Consider the following 16,026-nt stretch of genomic DNA (forward strand, 5'->3'; position numbering starts at 1 on the left):
TGTATAATACTTTGGAGCTTACAAAGCACTTTCTTCACAATAATCCCCATAGGAAGCACAAGTATTATTATGCCTGGTTTAAAGACAAGGAAACTGAGACTTTGAGCATTTGAGAGACTTGCCCATTTTTCTGGTGTGTCAGAATTAAACCCTCATTTCCTGATTCCAGGTCAAGTGCTCTTTTCACCACTAGGGGTATTTCAAGTTCTATTTTTACCTTGTATTTTATTTATAGTTTGTTGAAAAAATTTAACAGCTCTAGTTTTTAATATGTCACCTTTAAAAATCTTGAAGTATCCTTCCAATTGAGGAGCAATGTTGCCTTTTTAGAAATCAAATTTTAAAAATAATTCTTTGCTCCTTCAAAAGACAATTAAAGATGGAAATGTGTGAAAGTCACAGAAGAGAAAAGGAAAAAAGAGAACAAGGGAAAAGTACTTCATGTGGGAAAAAGGAAGGAAAAAAAATCACCATGATTTTTTATCCCTCGAATAAAGGGTGGGAAGCAGAAGGGGTTTCCTTTCAAATTTCTTCTCTCAAAATAACTTACATCTACATATTCTCAAAATGTCTGTATCATCTTCCTGTTTGAGTTAAAAACATCCTTTATAAAAATGTAATTAGGAAGGATGCAATGCTAGATAATGAGACTTGGTACAAATTTAGAAAGTGTGATGCTTTTCTTTCAATGCTGTCCATCAAGTTTGCAAATACCAGAATTTGGCAAAATATCAACATGAAGGAAATAAATAAACTGAGTTCCTTGGAAAGAAATAATAATGATGAAAATATCAACAGAACAAAAATAAGGACATTTCTAAATCCTGCATCTTGTGGGAGATTGGATGGTTGGTAAAAATATCCAAGGAAATGAGACATTCAACATCAGTAACTTGTTCTAATAAAATATCTGCACTGTTTTGGGGGGGGGGGTGTGGGTGTGTGGGTGTGTGTGGGGGTGGATGTGTTTAGGACAGAGAACAAGTGATGATTAAATTAAAGCAGGCTTTAGCTTGCTTGATAAAGAACTTCTTAGTCAATTGCTAGTGAGACCTTACACATTAACCTTAAGTGAAAATGAGGAAAGCATCAATATTTCAGTCATTTGAGTTTTCTTTTTTTATTAATTTATTTTTTTTTAGTTTTCAACATTCACTTCCACAGCATTTTGAGTTCCAAATTTTCTCCCCATCTCCCCCCTCCCCGCTTAAGTTTTCATTTAGATTCCAAACTTCAACATTAACTTAGCCTGCAAAGTTTTACCCTCATTTTGGTGAGTGATGAGAGACAAAAACATACCAAAATCTAGTAGAAAAAAAATGTAGTCAGTCAATTCATATTTATTAGGTGCCTATTACTTGTCAGGCTCTTGCTAGTTGCTGGTAGTGGTCAGAAACCTTGACTTCTCATTTCAGCTCTGCCACAAACTATTTCTTTGACCTTAGACAAATTACCTCTTTTCTCTGGTCCTCAGTTTTCTCATATGTAAAATGAGGGGAATAGATCAAGGACCTCTAAGATTCCTCATAGCTGTTAACACTCTATGACTGACTTACACTAACTACAAATTCAAGGCATTCTTTAGTAATTATTTTTAAGATGTTATGCTATTACATTATTGTTAAACTTATTTCATTTTGTTTTTGTAGGCCCATCATCTAACACGATGTTTTGCACATAGTAGGCATTAAATAAATTCCTATTGCATGGGACTGATAGCTATTTTTCCAAATAATGAGTAAATTCAAAAGGTTAAGCAATACTTATGCTTTAGAAGAGGTGGAAGTTTCATTCCAATATGCTTTCTATGAGTATAATTAACATCATGCTTTGATAATTTGCTGAGTAATCAAAGAATTATGCATAGTAATCCTTTAAATGGTTGATGAAATGAATATGTCTACACTTCATTAACATGAACATTCTATCAACTGGTATGGAAGGCAACCCTCCTTATTCTGGGTGATTCTCATCCATATCTTTCCATAAATCCTCCATAAAGGATCCTTCCAACGAGTAATTAAGTCTTTGGTTCTTCAACATCTCTGAAGTAAGCAATGAAGCACTTGGGCTGCCTACATCTGTCAATACTTATTGCCTTGAAAGGGAATAATTACAAAAGCAACTGAAATTTACAGAAAAGGTTTCAAATCAAAGTATTTTATTTACATTATTTCACTTCTGTCACATAACCACCTCCATGAGGTAGGTCCTGTGTATTATTATCTCCATATTACAGGTAAGGAAATTGAAGCTCAAAAAAGTTAAATGATTAACTATTGACTACACATGTATAAGAGGCAGACTGAATCCACTTCTTTCTAATTGTAAGTCCAGCACTTTATCCACTACACCACAGGACAGCAATTGCATCCATATAAGACAGATTCAAGGGCAATATTCCCTCTATCTGCCTTGAACATATTAAGCGCTTAATATGAGAGAGACAGACAGTCAGATAGATATATACTGGAATATCACACAGGATTTACCCTGTATATTTTAATTCTTCTAGTCATTAAGTCCATGTGATTCCACTCTGCAAATGTTCATTTAATGCTCAAATAATGGACGGTCTATGATACAGTTTGCACACATATTGAAGGTCTCCAGTGCTTTTCCATTTCTTTGTTTTGACCACAGATGACAAAGAAGTAGAGAATAACTACTTAGTCCTTAAAATGCTTCAAGGCTATTTTTCTGACATCAACATTTAGGTTAAGCTTTGCACAAACCTAATTAGACCCTTACTGCCAAACAAAATTAACATGATAATGATTTACTTCCCTTTTCAGAGGTACCTTGAGTTTAATTCAATTCAACTGGGTATTTAATACCATACCAATATTTATTGGGTATCTAATACCAATAAGGCTGTAGTTATAAAATGGCACCAAACAAAGCACTGGACCTGGATGAGAGTACAGCTAGGTCCCAATTAGCGCAAATAACATATTCCCCAAAAGTAGTCTCATGTCTTTGGATTCACACTATTCAGAGTTATAAGTATATAAAACATGGTAATTGGTTCTAGTCAAATGGAAATATGCAGTGTGACAAATAATGTGACCTCTTCAGGAGATTCATTATTCACACTAATTGGGACCCAGCTATAACAGCAATGACATATTTATGTACTTCTTTATGGTTAAGAAACACTTTCTATACATGATCTCACTTGATTCTCATTTTAAAGATCAATCATCTTAAATTAGTAATCAACTTAAGAGTGGATATAAAGCCATCCTGAGAGGCATGAAGACCTAGGTTCAAGCCCCATCTCCAACACAAACCAGTTGTGATTCACCCTGGGCAAGTCCCTTTTTCTTTCAATGCTCACAAGTATCTCTTTAAGTTGCAGAACAGGTATAGGTCTACATAGGTGAGAGAGTTTTCTTACCACAAATTTCCTATACCAACAAAATCACAGGCCATGATTCCTACCAAAAACAAACAGAAAAAAAAAAACCTCTGAGATTCAGAGCAATTTAAGTCTTACCCAACTTACCCAAAAGCATAAGTTTAGGCAAATACTCAAACTCCAGTCTTCTGACTCCAAGATTAGTATTCTTTCTATCATGCTATGCTACCTCTACCTTGGAAGACTCCAAATAATAACCCTCTATCTGCTTCTGCACATTCATGTCATCTTCCCCCAACAGAGCTAGGGCTCTCTTTGAAGGCAGAGACTCTTGTCCTTGTAGCACCTAATATGGAGTCTGGCACAGAGCAAACATTTGACAAATGTCTGTTGATCTACTAACTGCATGATGTTTTAAAGTTTGCAAAGCACTTTATATAACTCATCCCATTTGATCCTTACCACAGATTTGTGAAATTTAGGTACTTCGCACTTTGATACAGCTATTTCAGAAATTAAGAAAATTAGGTTGAGAGCTATGGGTTGAGAGCAAGAGGCAAATCCAGGACTCTCATGACACCATTTCTAGCTCTCCTTCCTCACTCAAGCAAACAACCTCCAAATGAAGTGAAGGTCTGATGCTCAGTAACTGTGGGAAGCCACTTGACCTCCTCCAACTCTTGCTTACCTCTGTAAAATGAGGACTCTTCTTGGACAAGGATTCATTCAATAATTAATGGTCTTTTTTTTTAACAATCCTAATATATTTTTTCACTTCTAACAGCTAAATATTTTTTTTCAGGAAGCTTCACTTCCAAAATATCTTGAATTCTTTTTTTTTTTTTGATCAGGCAATTAAGGTTAAGTGACTTGCCCAGAGTCACACAGTTGATAAGTGTTATGTGTCTGAGGCCAGATTTGAACTCAAGTCTTCCTGACTCCAAGGCCCGTGCTCTATCTACTGCTCCACCTTGCTGCCCCCAAGATCTTCAATTCTTAGGATGAGTCAGCATATCATAGTAGAAATTGTCTTTGAGCAATGCCTCTGCCATTTATTATCTGTTTGGTTAAGTTACAAACACTCTGAGCCTCAGTTCTCTGATCTTATCTATAAAATAAGAAAAATCAATCATTCAACAACATTTATTAAAGATCTGCTATTTACCAGGCACCATGAAGGAGACTGGGAACACAAAGACAAACATGAAATATTACCTGCCCTCAAGGAACATGTGTTCCATCAGGGGAGACAGCACATACATAAATATATACAAAATAGCGACAAGGTATATCGAGGTGGGAAGGTGATGGGACTAACAGCCATGGAAATCAGGAAAAACTTTACACAGACAGTATGGCTTAGAAGTTTTAATAGGCATTAGGGCTATTATGAGGACCAAATGAAATCATAGATTGAAGAATGATTTATAAAGTCCAGCACAAATGTAAAGTATTATCATAAAGTTGTCTAGTGTTGTAGAATCTCAGAGTTGGATGGGGTCCTCAGCAGTCATCTAGAAGTTCAGCCTACAAATGAAAAAATGCCTCTTCTAAAATATGGGCAACAAGTTATCATCTAGCCTTTGCCAGAAGACCTCTGGGGGGGGGGGGGAGTTGCTATTTCTACATGTCAGATGCTTCTCTGCGAAGTTTTTATCTCCCAAGGTCATTTTTAACGGGCTCTGTTTCCTGCATGGTAATGCCTGAAAAGTACTGGGGAAGGATTTTAAGCATATGGAATGAGTTTAAATGATGATGTGCATAAGGAAGGGCAGAATGCTTTATGAAATGTTCTGTTAAAGTATTCTGCCCTTACAGACGTCACCACATACACTTACAAAGTAAGTTAACAGGAACAGAAGCTCATGGCAGAGATAGAGCACATGGAAGACCATGGTTTACATGCTATTAAATTGCTGCACTTGCCTCTTTTCCATGTAATCTGATATGCAAAATGGAATATCAGCCAACCTACTGTGGGGTAGCTATGATTATTCATTCCATAACAAAACCGAAAATGGACATTGTAACCTGAATGTGAAAGATTACATGGTCTGGCATTATATAGACAAAGTATATAAGGAGCCACATGTTTGCTTACTTCATAATTATATCATTTATTTGCATTGATTCTATCTTCTTAGAATCTTTTGTGTGGCATTTCTTTTATGTTCACACTATCCCTGTAAGGTGTCTAATGGAGTTGGAGGGTGAGGGAGAAGGTGATTCAGACCAGACAAAGTAATTTAATGAGCCTCAATTTGTAGGAGGTCATAGTAAATTACCTTTTTCCCAAAGAAAAAAAAATAACCATCTTCCCAAGAAATTTCAGGATGCCATGAGATAATAAAAACAGCAGTTATCTAGAATGAAAAAAAAGACACTGGCTATGTATGAGCTATCCCGATATAGTTGACATCACTGCACTGAGTGAAACCAGACTTTCTCACAAAAGCTGACCAGAGGAGAAAGAGGCCAGATATGGGAAAAGTTTTTGCTCTCTAGAGTTGCAAATATCATTCCTGCAAGTAAATTACCTGTATCAAATATCCATAACCTGCCAAGAGGCAGTAATGACTGAAGGATAGTCCTATGAGTCCCATATAAGCAAAAGTGCTATATTCCTTTGTTTCCCACCTGAAACCAATCAGTGAGAAAGAGAAGATTCTAGGAAAATCTGGACAATCTCATTTCATCGCTACAGATATATGAAAAATAAATTTCTACTAGAGGAGTTTAATGCTTATGTGAACAGTGATACTGACAGGAGGTGAAAAATAATCATGGCTTTCAGAACCTATATGAATGTAATGAAATACTACTGTGCCACAAGAAATGACAAAAAAGATGTGTTTAAAGAAACTTTGGATGAACTGTATGACCTCATGCAGAGTGAATTGAGCTGAACCACGAAAATAATCTATGTAGTAACATTGTTGTTTTTGTTGTTGTTTGTTCTTCGTTCTCAAAGAGGACAAGGAAGGTGATGTCATGACTTGCAAGTGAATTGGATTTAAGTAAGGGAGGGCTGTGCAAGGTCACTAGCCTTGCTCTCTCCTCCAGAGTCATCTGGGTCCAGTGCCAATATATAGATCAGGACAACTGGAGATGGCCCCAGATGCAGTGGGAGACCTTGGCCTTTTAAAGTTAAGGTCTTTCCCAGGTCTCAGTTTGACTGAGTCAATGCCTATTCAGTGATTAAAGCTAGGTAAGAAAAGAGGCAAAGAATGGCCTCTTTTACCTAGCCAAAAAAAAATCAATCTGGTAGGGGAAGACCCTCAGGGTTTCTGTCCAAAACAGAAACAACTGCTATTTACACTCACTCTGAGCCATCAGAACCCTAACAATGACTGAGTGAGGCTTGGGCTGGGACCTATTGTCAGCCAATCAATGAGAGCCAGAGTGATTTGGGTTTAAGGCATAGATCTTAAAAAATAAATCTAGCTGATAAACCCCAAGATATCTTGCAAGGTTTCAGTAATCAAAATTTCTATTCCCTTGGGCAGAGCACCCACAGGTAAGAGTATGATTCCCTATGTGGACAAAGGGAAAGGAGGGAGAGGAGGGAGGGAGAGAAGGAAGGGAAAAGAGGAGGGATGAAAGAAAGGAAGAGAGGAAGGAAGGAAAGGTAACAACATCATAAAAACAAGCAACTTTGAGAGACTTAAAAACTCTGATCAATTCAATGATCAATCATGATTCCAGAAGACTGATGATGAATCATGCTATCCAACTCCTGATAAAGAAGCAATGGATTCAACACTCCAAATGACATTTTTTGACATAGACAAAGTGAGAATCTGTTTTGCTTGACTATGCATAATTTTATAAGAACTTTATTTTTCTTTTTTTTCTTCTTTTCAATTGAAGGGGTGGGATGAGGAGGAAAAATGTCTATTAAGTGAAAAATAAAATCAAGCAAAACATAAAAAATTATATAGTGGCTATTTTCTCCTGCTTTTGTGATTATTCCAAGAATTAGTTTATCATCATTAACATATTGTACAGACTGAACAACAAGATCTCTATGATGCACCCAAAAATCTAATTAACAGTATAATAACTTACATTTATATAGCATTTTGTTGATTAAATCAATGTCTGCAAGTAATACATGAATGACATGTCTACTACAACTCAATGCTCAGTTCAAGTGTGTCTTCTACATCTTACCTTTCCTGTCTCCCCTTCCATTACTAATGCTAACTCCTGAAGTAACTTTGTAGTGCTTTTTATTTACTTATATGTGTACATGTTGTACACTCCTGCCCCCGTACAATGTAAGATGTTTGAGAGTAGAGACTACTGTCTTTGTGTAGCCAGTGCCTACCAGTTTCTTGCACATAGTAGGCACTCAATAAATTATTGATGAATTGAATTTAATTGAAATGAATCATAAGTGACACATATAGACTTTTTAAGGAAGTCAGCATCATGAAGAACAGTCAAGTTCCATGACTCACAGACATACTCCCAAATGGCACGCCAGCCAAGATTTGCAAGTATGGAGGAAAGGGTTACTCAGGCTTTATGTAAACTGATAAAGCGGCAAAGAAATGTACAGAAATGATACACTGACATCTTAAAAAGAGCAAGAGTGAGACTGGACACCACAGGATTTAAGTTTAATCTCTATTCTGTCTGTGTGACCTTAAGCAAGTTACTTAAACATCTCTACAGCTGAGTTTTCTCATCTTATCAGTAAAATGAGGATATTGGAGTAGATAGCCTCAGAAGTAGCTTCCAGCCCTATATCTGAGATCCTATTATCTGTAAAATGAGGTTAGAATGGATGACCTCTATGATCTCTTCCAACTCTAAATCTATAGTCCCATGATCACCAATTAAGTGTCTTTGCTAGCACTAAAGTGTTCTAAAGTGGACATGATCATTGCTGTAGAGCAGACATGAAAAAAAAGAGTGAAATGCTGAGTCTTTCATGCTTCATTCATCAAAAAACTTCATACTTTTCAAAGACATTATATCTGGTAACTACAAAAGCAATTTTGGTTGCCCTGAAAGAGTTACCAAGATGCTGAGGCTATTCCAAGATGGTATGTATGGTGTGACATCAGAGCTGATGGCATCTTGCCCAGTCTAGTGTACATCATTAATGTATGTCTGTATATTAATGTATAATCACTGTCTCTATTTTATAGATGAAGATTGTGAAGCAGTGATTTGTCAATCATAAATGTTAACAAGAACAGTGCCATGGCTAACAAATTTGTGACTCTGACTAAAAATCTTACATTCTTAACCAAATTACATCGCTGATACAAAGAAGACACTGTCTCCTCTCAGATATAAAATTTAGATTGTTGTTGTTCAGTCATTTTTCATTCATGTCCACCTCTTCATGACCCCTTATGGGGTTTTTGCCATTTCCTTCTACAACTCATTTTACAGAGGAGAAAACTGAGGCAGTGTTAAGTGACTCACCCAGGGTCACACAACTAATGTCTGAGGCCAGATCTGAACTCAGAAAAACGAGTCTTCCTGACTCTAAGTCCAGCACTCTATCCACTGCACCATCTAGATGCTCAAAAAATTTGGGTTAGTCATACATGTAAACAAGGATTTTACAGTACATGAAATTATAGCAGATAACTTTGATGTCTATTACACATGGTTCATCTTACAAGTTATTTTATAGTTTACTTTTTAAAATATTGATGAGAAAATAAAATAACAGTAATACCAATAACACATCTGATATTTAAAGCAAAGTAAAATTCAAAATTGTTGTCTGTTTTTAAAACCTGGAAAAATGATGCAAGGATGATGTCTAGTTACAATGTTTCTGAAATCATATGTTTTTTCAAGGACACAAAGACTATATTGAGGTTTCAGTACATGCATTACAATTATTACTAATTATAAGAGTAAGAAATACTTACCACTGGGTTCTTATAGACTCCAAGTTAATGAATATAGCTGCTCTTTGACTTACAAAGATTGAACTTAGAATTTTCTCATACACATCAACAGTCGGTCTACCACAACTTCAGTGAGAACGGGGTTGGGGGGGTGACTTGTATTTTAATGTCACTGCATTCCACCATCTCCCTGGATGCCATAGAATGTATTTTCTCATAGAAGCAATATTAAAAGGTGGGGAAAAGAACAACTCAATTTTAATTCTAGCTCACAAAAGTCACTTTTAAGTCATAATGTAACTAAAACAGAAGTGAATTCATTTTTTTAAAATGTTCTTTTTATGAGATAGAAGCAACAGAATTTGAGTGCCCTCAAGTTACTAAAAATTAAAAAGGAAAGCCTTCAGCACATTAGATATTCTTTTTAAAGAGGATCTATAGGAAAACAAATGAGGATGGCATTTCTGTTCATTTTTTAAAATAGAAGTTACAGGAATATTATAGATGGAAACATTAAGTGAACTTTCAGATGAGGTCACTGTATTATTAATTTTATTTAACTGTTTTACTTTGTTATAAGACACCTTTTACAAAATAGGAGCAACCTGTAAATGTTTGTAATGTAAAAACAAAATACATCAGTAAATTAGATGGAAAAGGGAATAAGATAAGAAGGAATGGAGTAACTTCAGTGGGGGGAATGCTCACACCAATGAAACTGTGAATCTACCAAAGTACCAAGTAGTTGAAACAAAGATAGGAACAAAGGAGAAAGAACAAAAGAGGAGGAAGAAAAAGAAGTGGAGAAAGAGAAAGAGTGATTGAGAACTGGAAGGAGATCAAAGGAGGAAAACAAGAGGAGGAATAAGAGGAAGAGGACGGCTCCATCAGGTAGTGACAATAGGTAGGTTAACTCAAAGGGGAAGTATAAAGTAATTTCAGTTACATTACTAGTTAAATAGGCTTTTGTGGGCTAATTAGATATTTATGACCATACATGATGTTCATGATGGAAAATGTATTCCAAGTTGCAAATAATGAAGTGACAAATAAACTTTTAGAGCCCTATTTGTAAATTGAGTGCTTCCAAAATAAATAATAGGTGATTAGAAAAATCCTGCATGCCACTATCCATGAAGAATAAATAGTCAATATAATTTATGGTTTTAAAAATCTCAATTTAGAAACTGATTCTTAGTGACAAACTGGTGTATTCTCATTATTAAAGCCTTCTGACCCCACCAGGGACCTAGATGTACTATGAAGGGTCTTACCAAACATCCCATTTTGTACTAGAGATTACTTGCCAAAGCTATTAAAAAAACATGTACCTACAAATAGAAAGCATGATCATTTACCAAAAATGGGTCAGCATGGCAACCAGAAGGTAAACATGGTATTAATAAAAGATACACTTAACCTGGCACTGAGGTCAATAAGGAATTATCTCTTCCCAAAAACTAACTTGTACTTGAGATGCATGGAGCATAGAGTTTCTGTGTTTGCCAGATGTATTTGAAACCACGGAGCACACCATGATCTCTTCTCTCTCGAATGGATGCTTGCCACAAGGCCGGGGGTGATTGACTATGAGTTACAAAGACAGGGAGAGCAGAAACCCAGCTCCTGACCATCACCATGCTTTTTAATCTCTTGCCTCCTCAAAAAGCACTGGGAGACTCAGGGCAGGGGTGGTGCTTCCTTTGGTGGGGTGTTGAGAGAAGAGTGGAGGAAGCATAATGATTATCAGAAATCATACCTCTGCTCTCCCTCTCTTAATAAAACATCATTACCACCTGGCCCTGGAGTAAGCAATACTTTGAGAGAAAGAGAAATAAGACGGCAGCTTGGGCCCTGATTATACACCTTGATAGTAGCACTTTTAAATATGTCAAGCATCTTTATTACTCTTATAATTTCTTTATAAAGATAATTTTTTCTACATGTCAAGTAAAATCATAAAACATTTATTAAGTGCATATATTACTATGTGCCAGGCACAGTACCAAGAGCTGGCGAAAAAGAGAAAAACAAAAAACATTCCCTGTCCTCATGGAGGTCACAATCTAATGGGGGAGACAATACACACAAAACTATGTACAAACAAGATAGTAAAGGATAAATTAGAGATAATCTCAAAGGGAAGGCATTAGCATTAAGGGGGATCAGGAAAGACTTCTTGTAGAAGGTAGGATTTTAGCTGGGACTGGAAGGAAACCACGGAAGTCAGGATGCAAGGGGAGGGGAGAAAGAATTCTACTCATGGGGGACAGTGAGTGAAAATGCCCAGGATCAAGAGATGGAGTGTCTTGTGTATGGAACAGCAAGGAGGCTAATGTCATTGGATCACAGCATATTTGGGAGAGAGGAAGGTATAAGAAGACTGGAAAGGTTGGAGGGGGCCAGGTTATGAAGGGCTTTGAACGTCAAACATAGAATTTTATATTTGATCCTGAAGGTGGTAGGTACGGAAACATACATCAGATATTTAGTTAGAGAGGGATGTGTGTGTGGTGGGGGGGGGGGGTGTGTGTTCTAAAGAAGGAAATTAGATGTAAGAGACAGTTGAGAGCTGAATAAGACAAAGGAATAAAGCATATTTTATGTGACAGATCATAGGATCATAGAAGAAAAATTGGAAGGGAACTCATACCAGCAAGTTCAACTCCTTTCATTTTGCAGACGGGCAAACTGTGGCCTAGAAAAGTAAAATGACTTGCCCAAGGTTATACAGACATAAGTGTCAGAAGTGAGCATTAAACTCATGTCTTCTCACTCCAGAGCCAGTGGTGCTCTTCCCACTGAATCATGCTGCCTCCCCCAATCTCGGGAAATGCTGCAAAATAACGGTAACCTTGAAGTTGGTCTATAGAACATATTAAAAGCATCATTAACACATTATTGAATAGGAAATTCTGGGGGATGGGAGGGAAGTAAAGAAAGCTTACTGTGAATGCATTTGTTGAGAGATTCCTACTGCAGTCTTGGGCTTTAGGGTCAAGGTCATCTGAGCCACAGGGCTGACTCTCTGTGCAATCTCCACCTTCTGAGATGAAGGATGCTGTACGGCCTGCTCTGGGATGATCCACGAAGAAGGTCCAGGGCCCTGACTGCCAGAGGCAGAGGTGGAAGAAGTGTCTTGCGTGACTGTATTCTCACAAGCCTTGCCTTTTGTCCCTGGTTTACACACACACAACTGAGGCCGAAGACATATCCCTCCATTCTGACACTGTGGGATGCAGTTGGCTATAAAAAGAAATGAAAAAACATACCTTTAAGGCAAAGAGTAATTGATATATCATTAACCTTTCCTAAGTCTCTGTAACAGGGGGATAACGGCTAAGAGCCCCAAGTAAAATATATGGAGAAATAAAAGTACTAAAAACCCAACATCATACCAGGATCAACCCCTTCTTTGACAAAAGTTTTCAATTTAGTCCATCGTCAGTTTTTTTCTTCCTCGTGACAAGTTTATTCTATAATTATAAAAGCTTAGAATAAAATCTTGGAAATTATCTAATCTGGCCCTTTCATTTTAAATGTAGAAAATTATGTCCCAAAAATTTGCCCAAAATTTATCCAGCTAGTCACTGGCAGAGTCAGAATTTAAAATTCAGGCCTCCTGGTCACCAGTGTAGCGATATTTCTATTATTTCTGAAATGGTGATGGATTTAGAAGCAGAAGACCTAGCTTTGAATCCGGAATACTGATTAATACCTGTGTGACTTTGGGCAAGTTACTCAACTTTATCTAGACCTCATTCTTCTCAAATATAAAATAAGAGAACTGGATGAGAGATGTTCACTGAGGTCCCTTCCATTCTAAATCTATGCTCTGATGTCATAACAAAGTCTATGAGAAAGTATTCCAGGCACCAAAATTCACTTTACAATCAAATTGTTGACTGTTTCTGCTCTACAAAGTTATCTGTACCTCTTAACATTTTGTTGCGTTGCCATATTGATGGCCAAGTGAAGCTCAGCGCTCAGCCAGGATAAGAAAAGGATATGACAAGCATGGATTTTCATCATTTTTCTAGGTCCCCAGGTGACATTAAGTAGTTTCAAATGATTGTGTGGTGCTAGAGAAATGACTAAAATATATAATCTTCTCATAAACTCAAGACATGCTCAGCTCAGTCTTGGATTGAAGGAGTAACTCTGGCTCCTTGTCCTAACCCACCACTGAGCTCCATAAATCCCACAACAAATGAATTCAGCATCCTAACTCAGTCCTAGTCTACAAACCAAGCACAAGCTAGACTGGGTTATAAAATAAGGTCAGCTTCCTTCAGCTAGATCATTTTTTACTGAGGAGCCAGGTGGCTAAGATGTAGAACAGCAACAACTAGCATTTATTTTTGTTGTTTATCCTTCATCCTTGAAAAGAACCAATGACATCATGAAGGTGATGACTTGCACATGAATTGGATTAAAGTGAGGTAGAGCTGTGCAAAGTCACAAAGTCTTCTGCCTTCCTCTCTCCTCCAGAGATTTAAAGTCTTCAAAGCACTCTACATGTATTAACTCATTTGACAGCCACAACTGTGTGGTAAATGCTATTATGCGCCCTCTTTTGCAAATGAGAAAACATTGAGGCTCAGAGCCCCAGATAGTAAGCACTGGAGACAGGAATTGAATTCATCTTCCTGGCTCCAAGTTCCGTGCTCTATCCACTGCTCATCAAGCTGCAATAGAGAAGCACTGCTTTAAACCAAAGATGCCATTTAAAAAGAGTGACAATCGTAACAACAACAATAACAAGGCTGACACTTTGCCTCCCTTTCCAAGAACGTGATGTCAAATACCTAACATAAGAAGCAAAAGGAGATTGTATTTAAATGTTAAGATACAGAACACTAAAATGTCTTAGGCAATTTAGAAAACTGAAATCAGGCTTTAAAAGAGTGACACAGCTAATCTTGGCCTCCTCATCCATGGAAGACTGGACTAAAGGCTCGCTGAGATCCCTTTTAGATCCAAAATGTCGAGGTTTAAATAATGCAATTCCAATGTGGTTAATCAGCCAACAAGCATTTACTTACTATATATATAGGTACTTCGGTTACAGAGAAAGGCAAAAAGCAGTGCATGCTCTCAAGGAACTCACAGTCTAATGGGGAAGATGATATACAAACAACAATGTACAGGATAAATATGGAGATTATCAACAGAGGATGGTACAGTGAAATAGTAGAGGTCGGGATTCTTATCCAAGTAAGCTATGGTTGCATAGCAGAAGCCTGCTGAATTATCTGCTATTTTCCTTTCTCTACCTGGATAGAACTTATTTTAAGACTCAAGGACTAAGAGTCCCATGGCTACAGAGTAAAGAGGAAACACACAAGAAAGGTCAGTCTCTAGCACTGAATAGTTTTCATGCCTTGCGCAGTAAAGACAAGATGAGATTTTCTTTATGCTTTCAATTAGAAACACATTTTAGTTTAACATCTGAGAATGATTTCCTCTTGCTTTCCTTCCTAAGGTGTACTGCTAACATCTTATGATCTAGCAGGAAGCCTGCACCAAGCAACTTGTAAAGCTGATTGTCTATTAGAAAGAATTGGAATCTTATAAAATACCATTTATAAAATACGCCTGCTTGCTTGCAAATGGGCTATTTCCTGGAATACAGGGGTCTCAACACACCAATCAGAAGTGTTTGATTAAAAGTATACATTTATAAGATAATGGAGGTAGCTAGGTGGTACAGTGGACAGAGTGCTAGGCCTAGAGTTGGGAAGACCTGAGTTCAAATCCATCCTCAGACCCTTACTAGCTGTGTGACACTGAGTGAATCATTTAACCTGTTTGCCTCAGCTTCCTCACTTATAAAATGGAAATAATAATAGCAGCTACCTCCCAGGGTTGTTATGAGGAACAAATAACACATGTACAGTGCCTTGCAAATCTTAAGGCACTATATAAATGCTGTTATTATTATTCTTAATAGGAATACAAATTTAGAGCTGCAAGGGGTCTCAGAGGCCATGTAGTACAAACTACTCGTTTTACAGATAAGGAGACAGGCCTTAGAGAGACGAAGTGATGTGCCCAAGGCCATATAAGTAACATCATGAAACTGGCATTTGAACCCAGATTGCCTTGCTCTAAATTAGTGTTCTTTCACTGCATTTGCAAAAGGAAAAAAAATGTAATTAAAAGTCTTTAAGTTGACATGATCTAATAATATAATTATAGAAATGAAAACTCAAAGGGATCCAGAGAACATCTAATCTAGCCCCCTCTTTTTTTGGACTTGCCCAAGGTCACCTACAGCCAGGATTTGAACCCAGGTACACTCAGAATCCAAATCCAAAACTCTTGCTATGATAGCAAGCCATCTCTATTTTCTAAAGGAAAAATCTATGTTCCATAATAGCATATGTTCTTGAAGTCCCGTATTTCCTTGATAAAGCCTTTCCTGTTGCCCTTGTCAACAATAATCTCTACCCCCTCTAAAAACCTGCAACAGTTCTTAGGATACAGAACAAGAAAGAACCTTAGAGATCCTAATCTAACCCCTTCATTTTACAGAGGTGGAAACTGAAGTCCTAAAGATATGAAGTGACTCATTCAAGTTCACACAAATGACAAATAGCAGAGAAGGCATTCCCATTCAGATCCTCTACCCCCAAATGTAATGATCTTACTCCTATACCATGCTGTACCATTGCTACTTACTTGGTATTTGTAATATACCACCTTCTATTTAGTTATCCATCAGTACTATCACAATGTCAAAGAGACAGCATGGAAGACGCCCCATGACAAACTTATGGGAAG

At 37.2% G+C, this 16,026-nt stretch overlaps 1 protein-coding gene across 2 annotated transcripts in view; it reads right to left on the reverse strand.

Annotated features, from left to right (window-relative positions):
* Window positions 1-16,026, reverse strand: part of LTBP1 (latent transforming growth factor beta binding protein 1) — a 485,724-nt gene that overhangs the window by 414,646 nt on the left and 55,052 nt on the right. For both annotated transcript variants that reach the window (XM_027850411.1, XM_027850410.1), the window contains exon 3: window positions 12,189-12,486. In XM_027850411.1, coding sequence (XP_027706212.1) covers window positions 12,189-12,486 — 298 coding nt within the window. The remainder of the gene's footprint in view (window positions 1-12,188; window positions 12,487-16,026) is intronic.

The sequence above is a fragment of the Vombatus ursinus genome, unplaced genomic scaffold (genome assembly GCF_900497805.2).
Source record: "Vombatus ursinus unplaced genomic scaffold, bare-nosed wombat genome assembly UNPS02009062.1, whole genome shotgun sequence".
Taxonomy (NCBI): Eukaryota; Metazoa; Chordata; class Mammalia; order Diprotodontia; family Vombatidae; genus Vombatus; species Vombatus ursinus.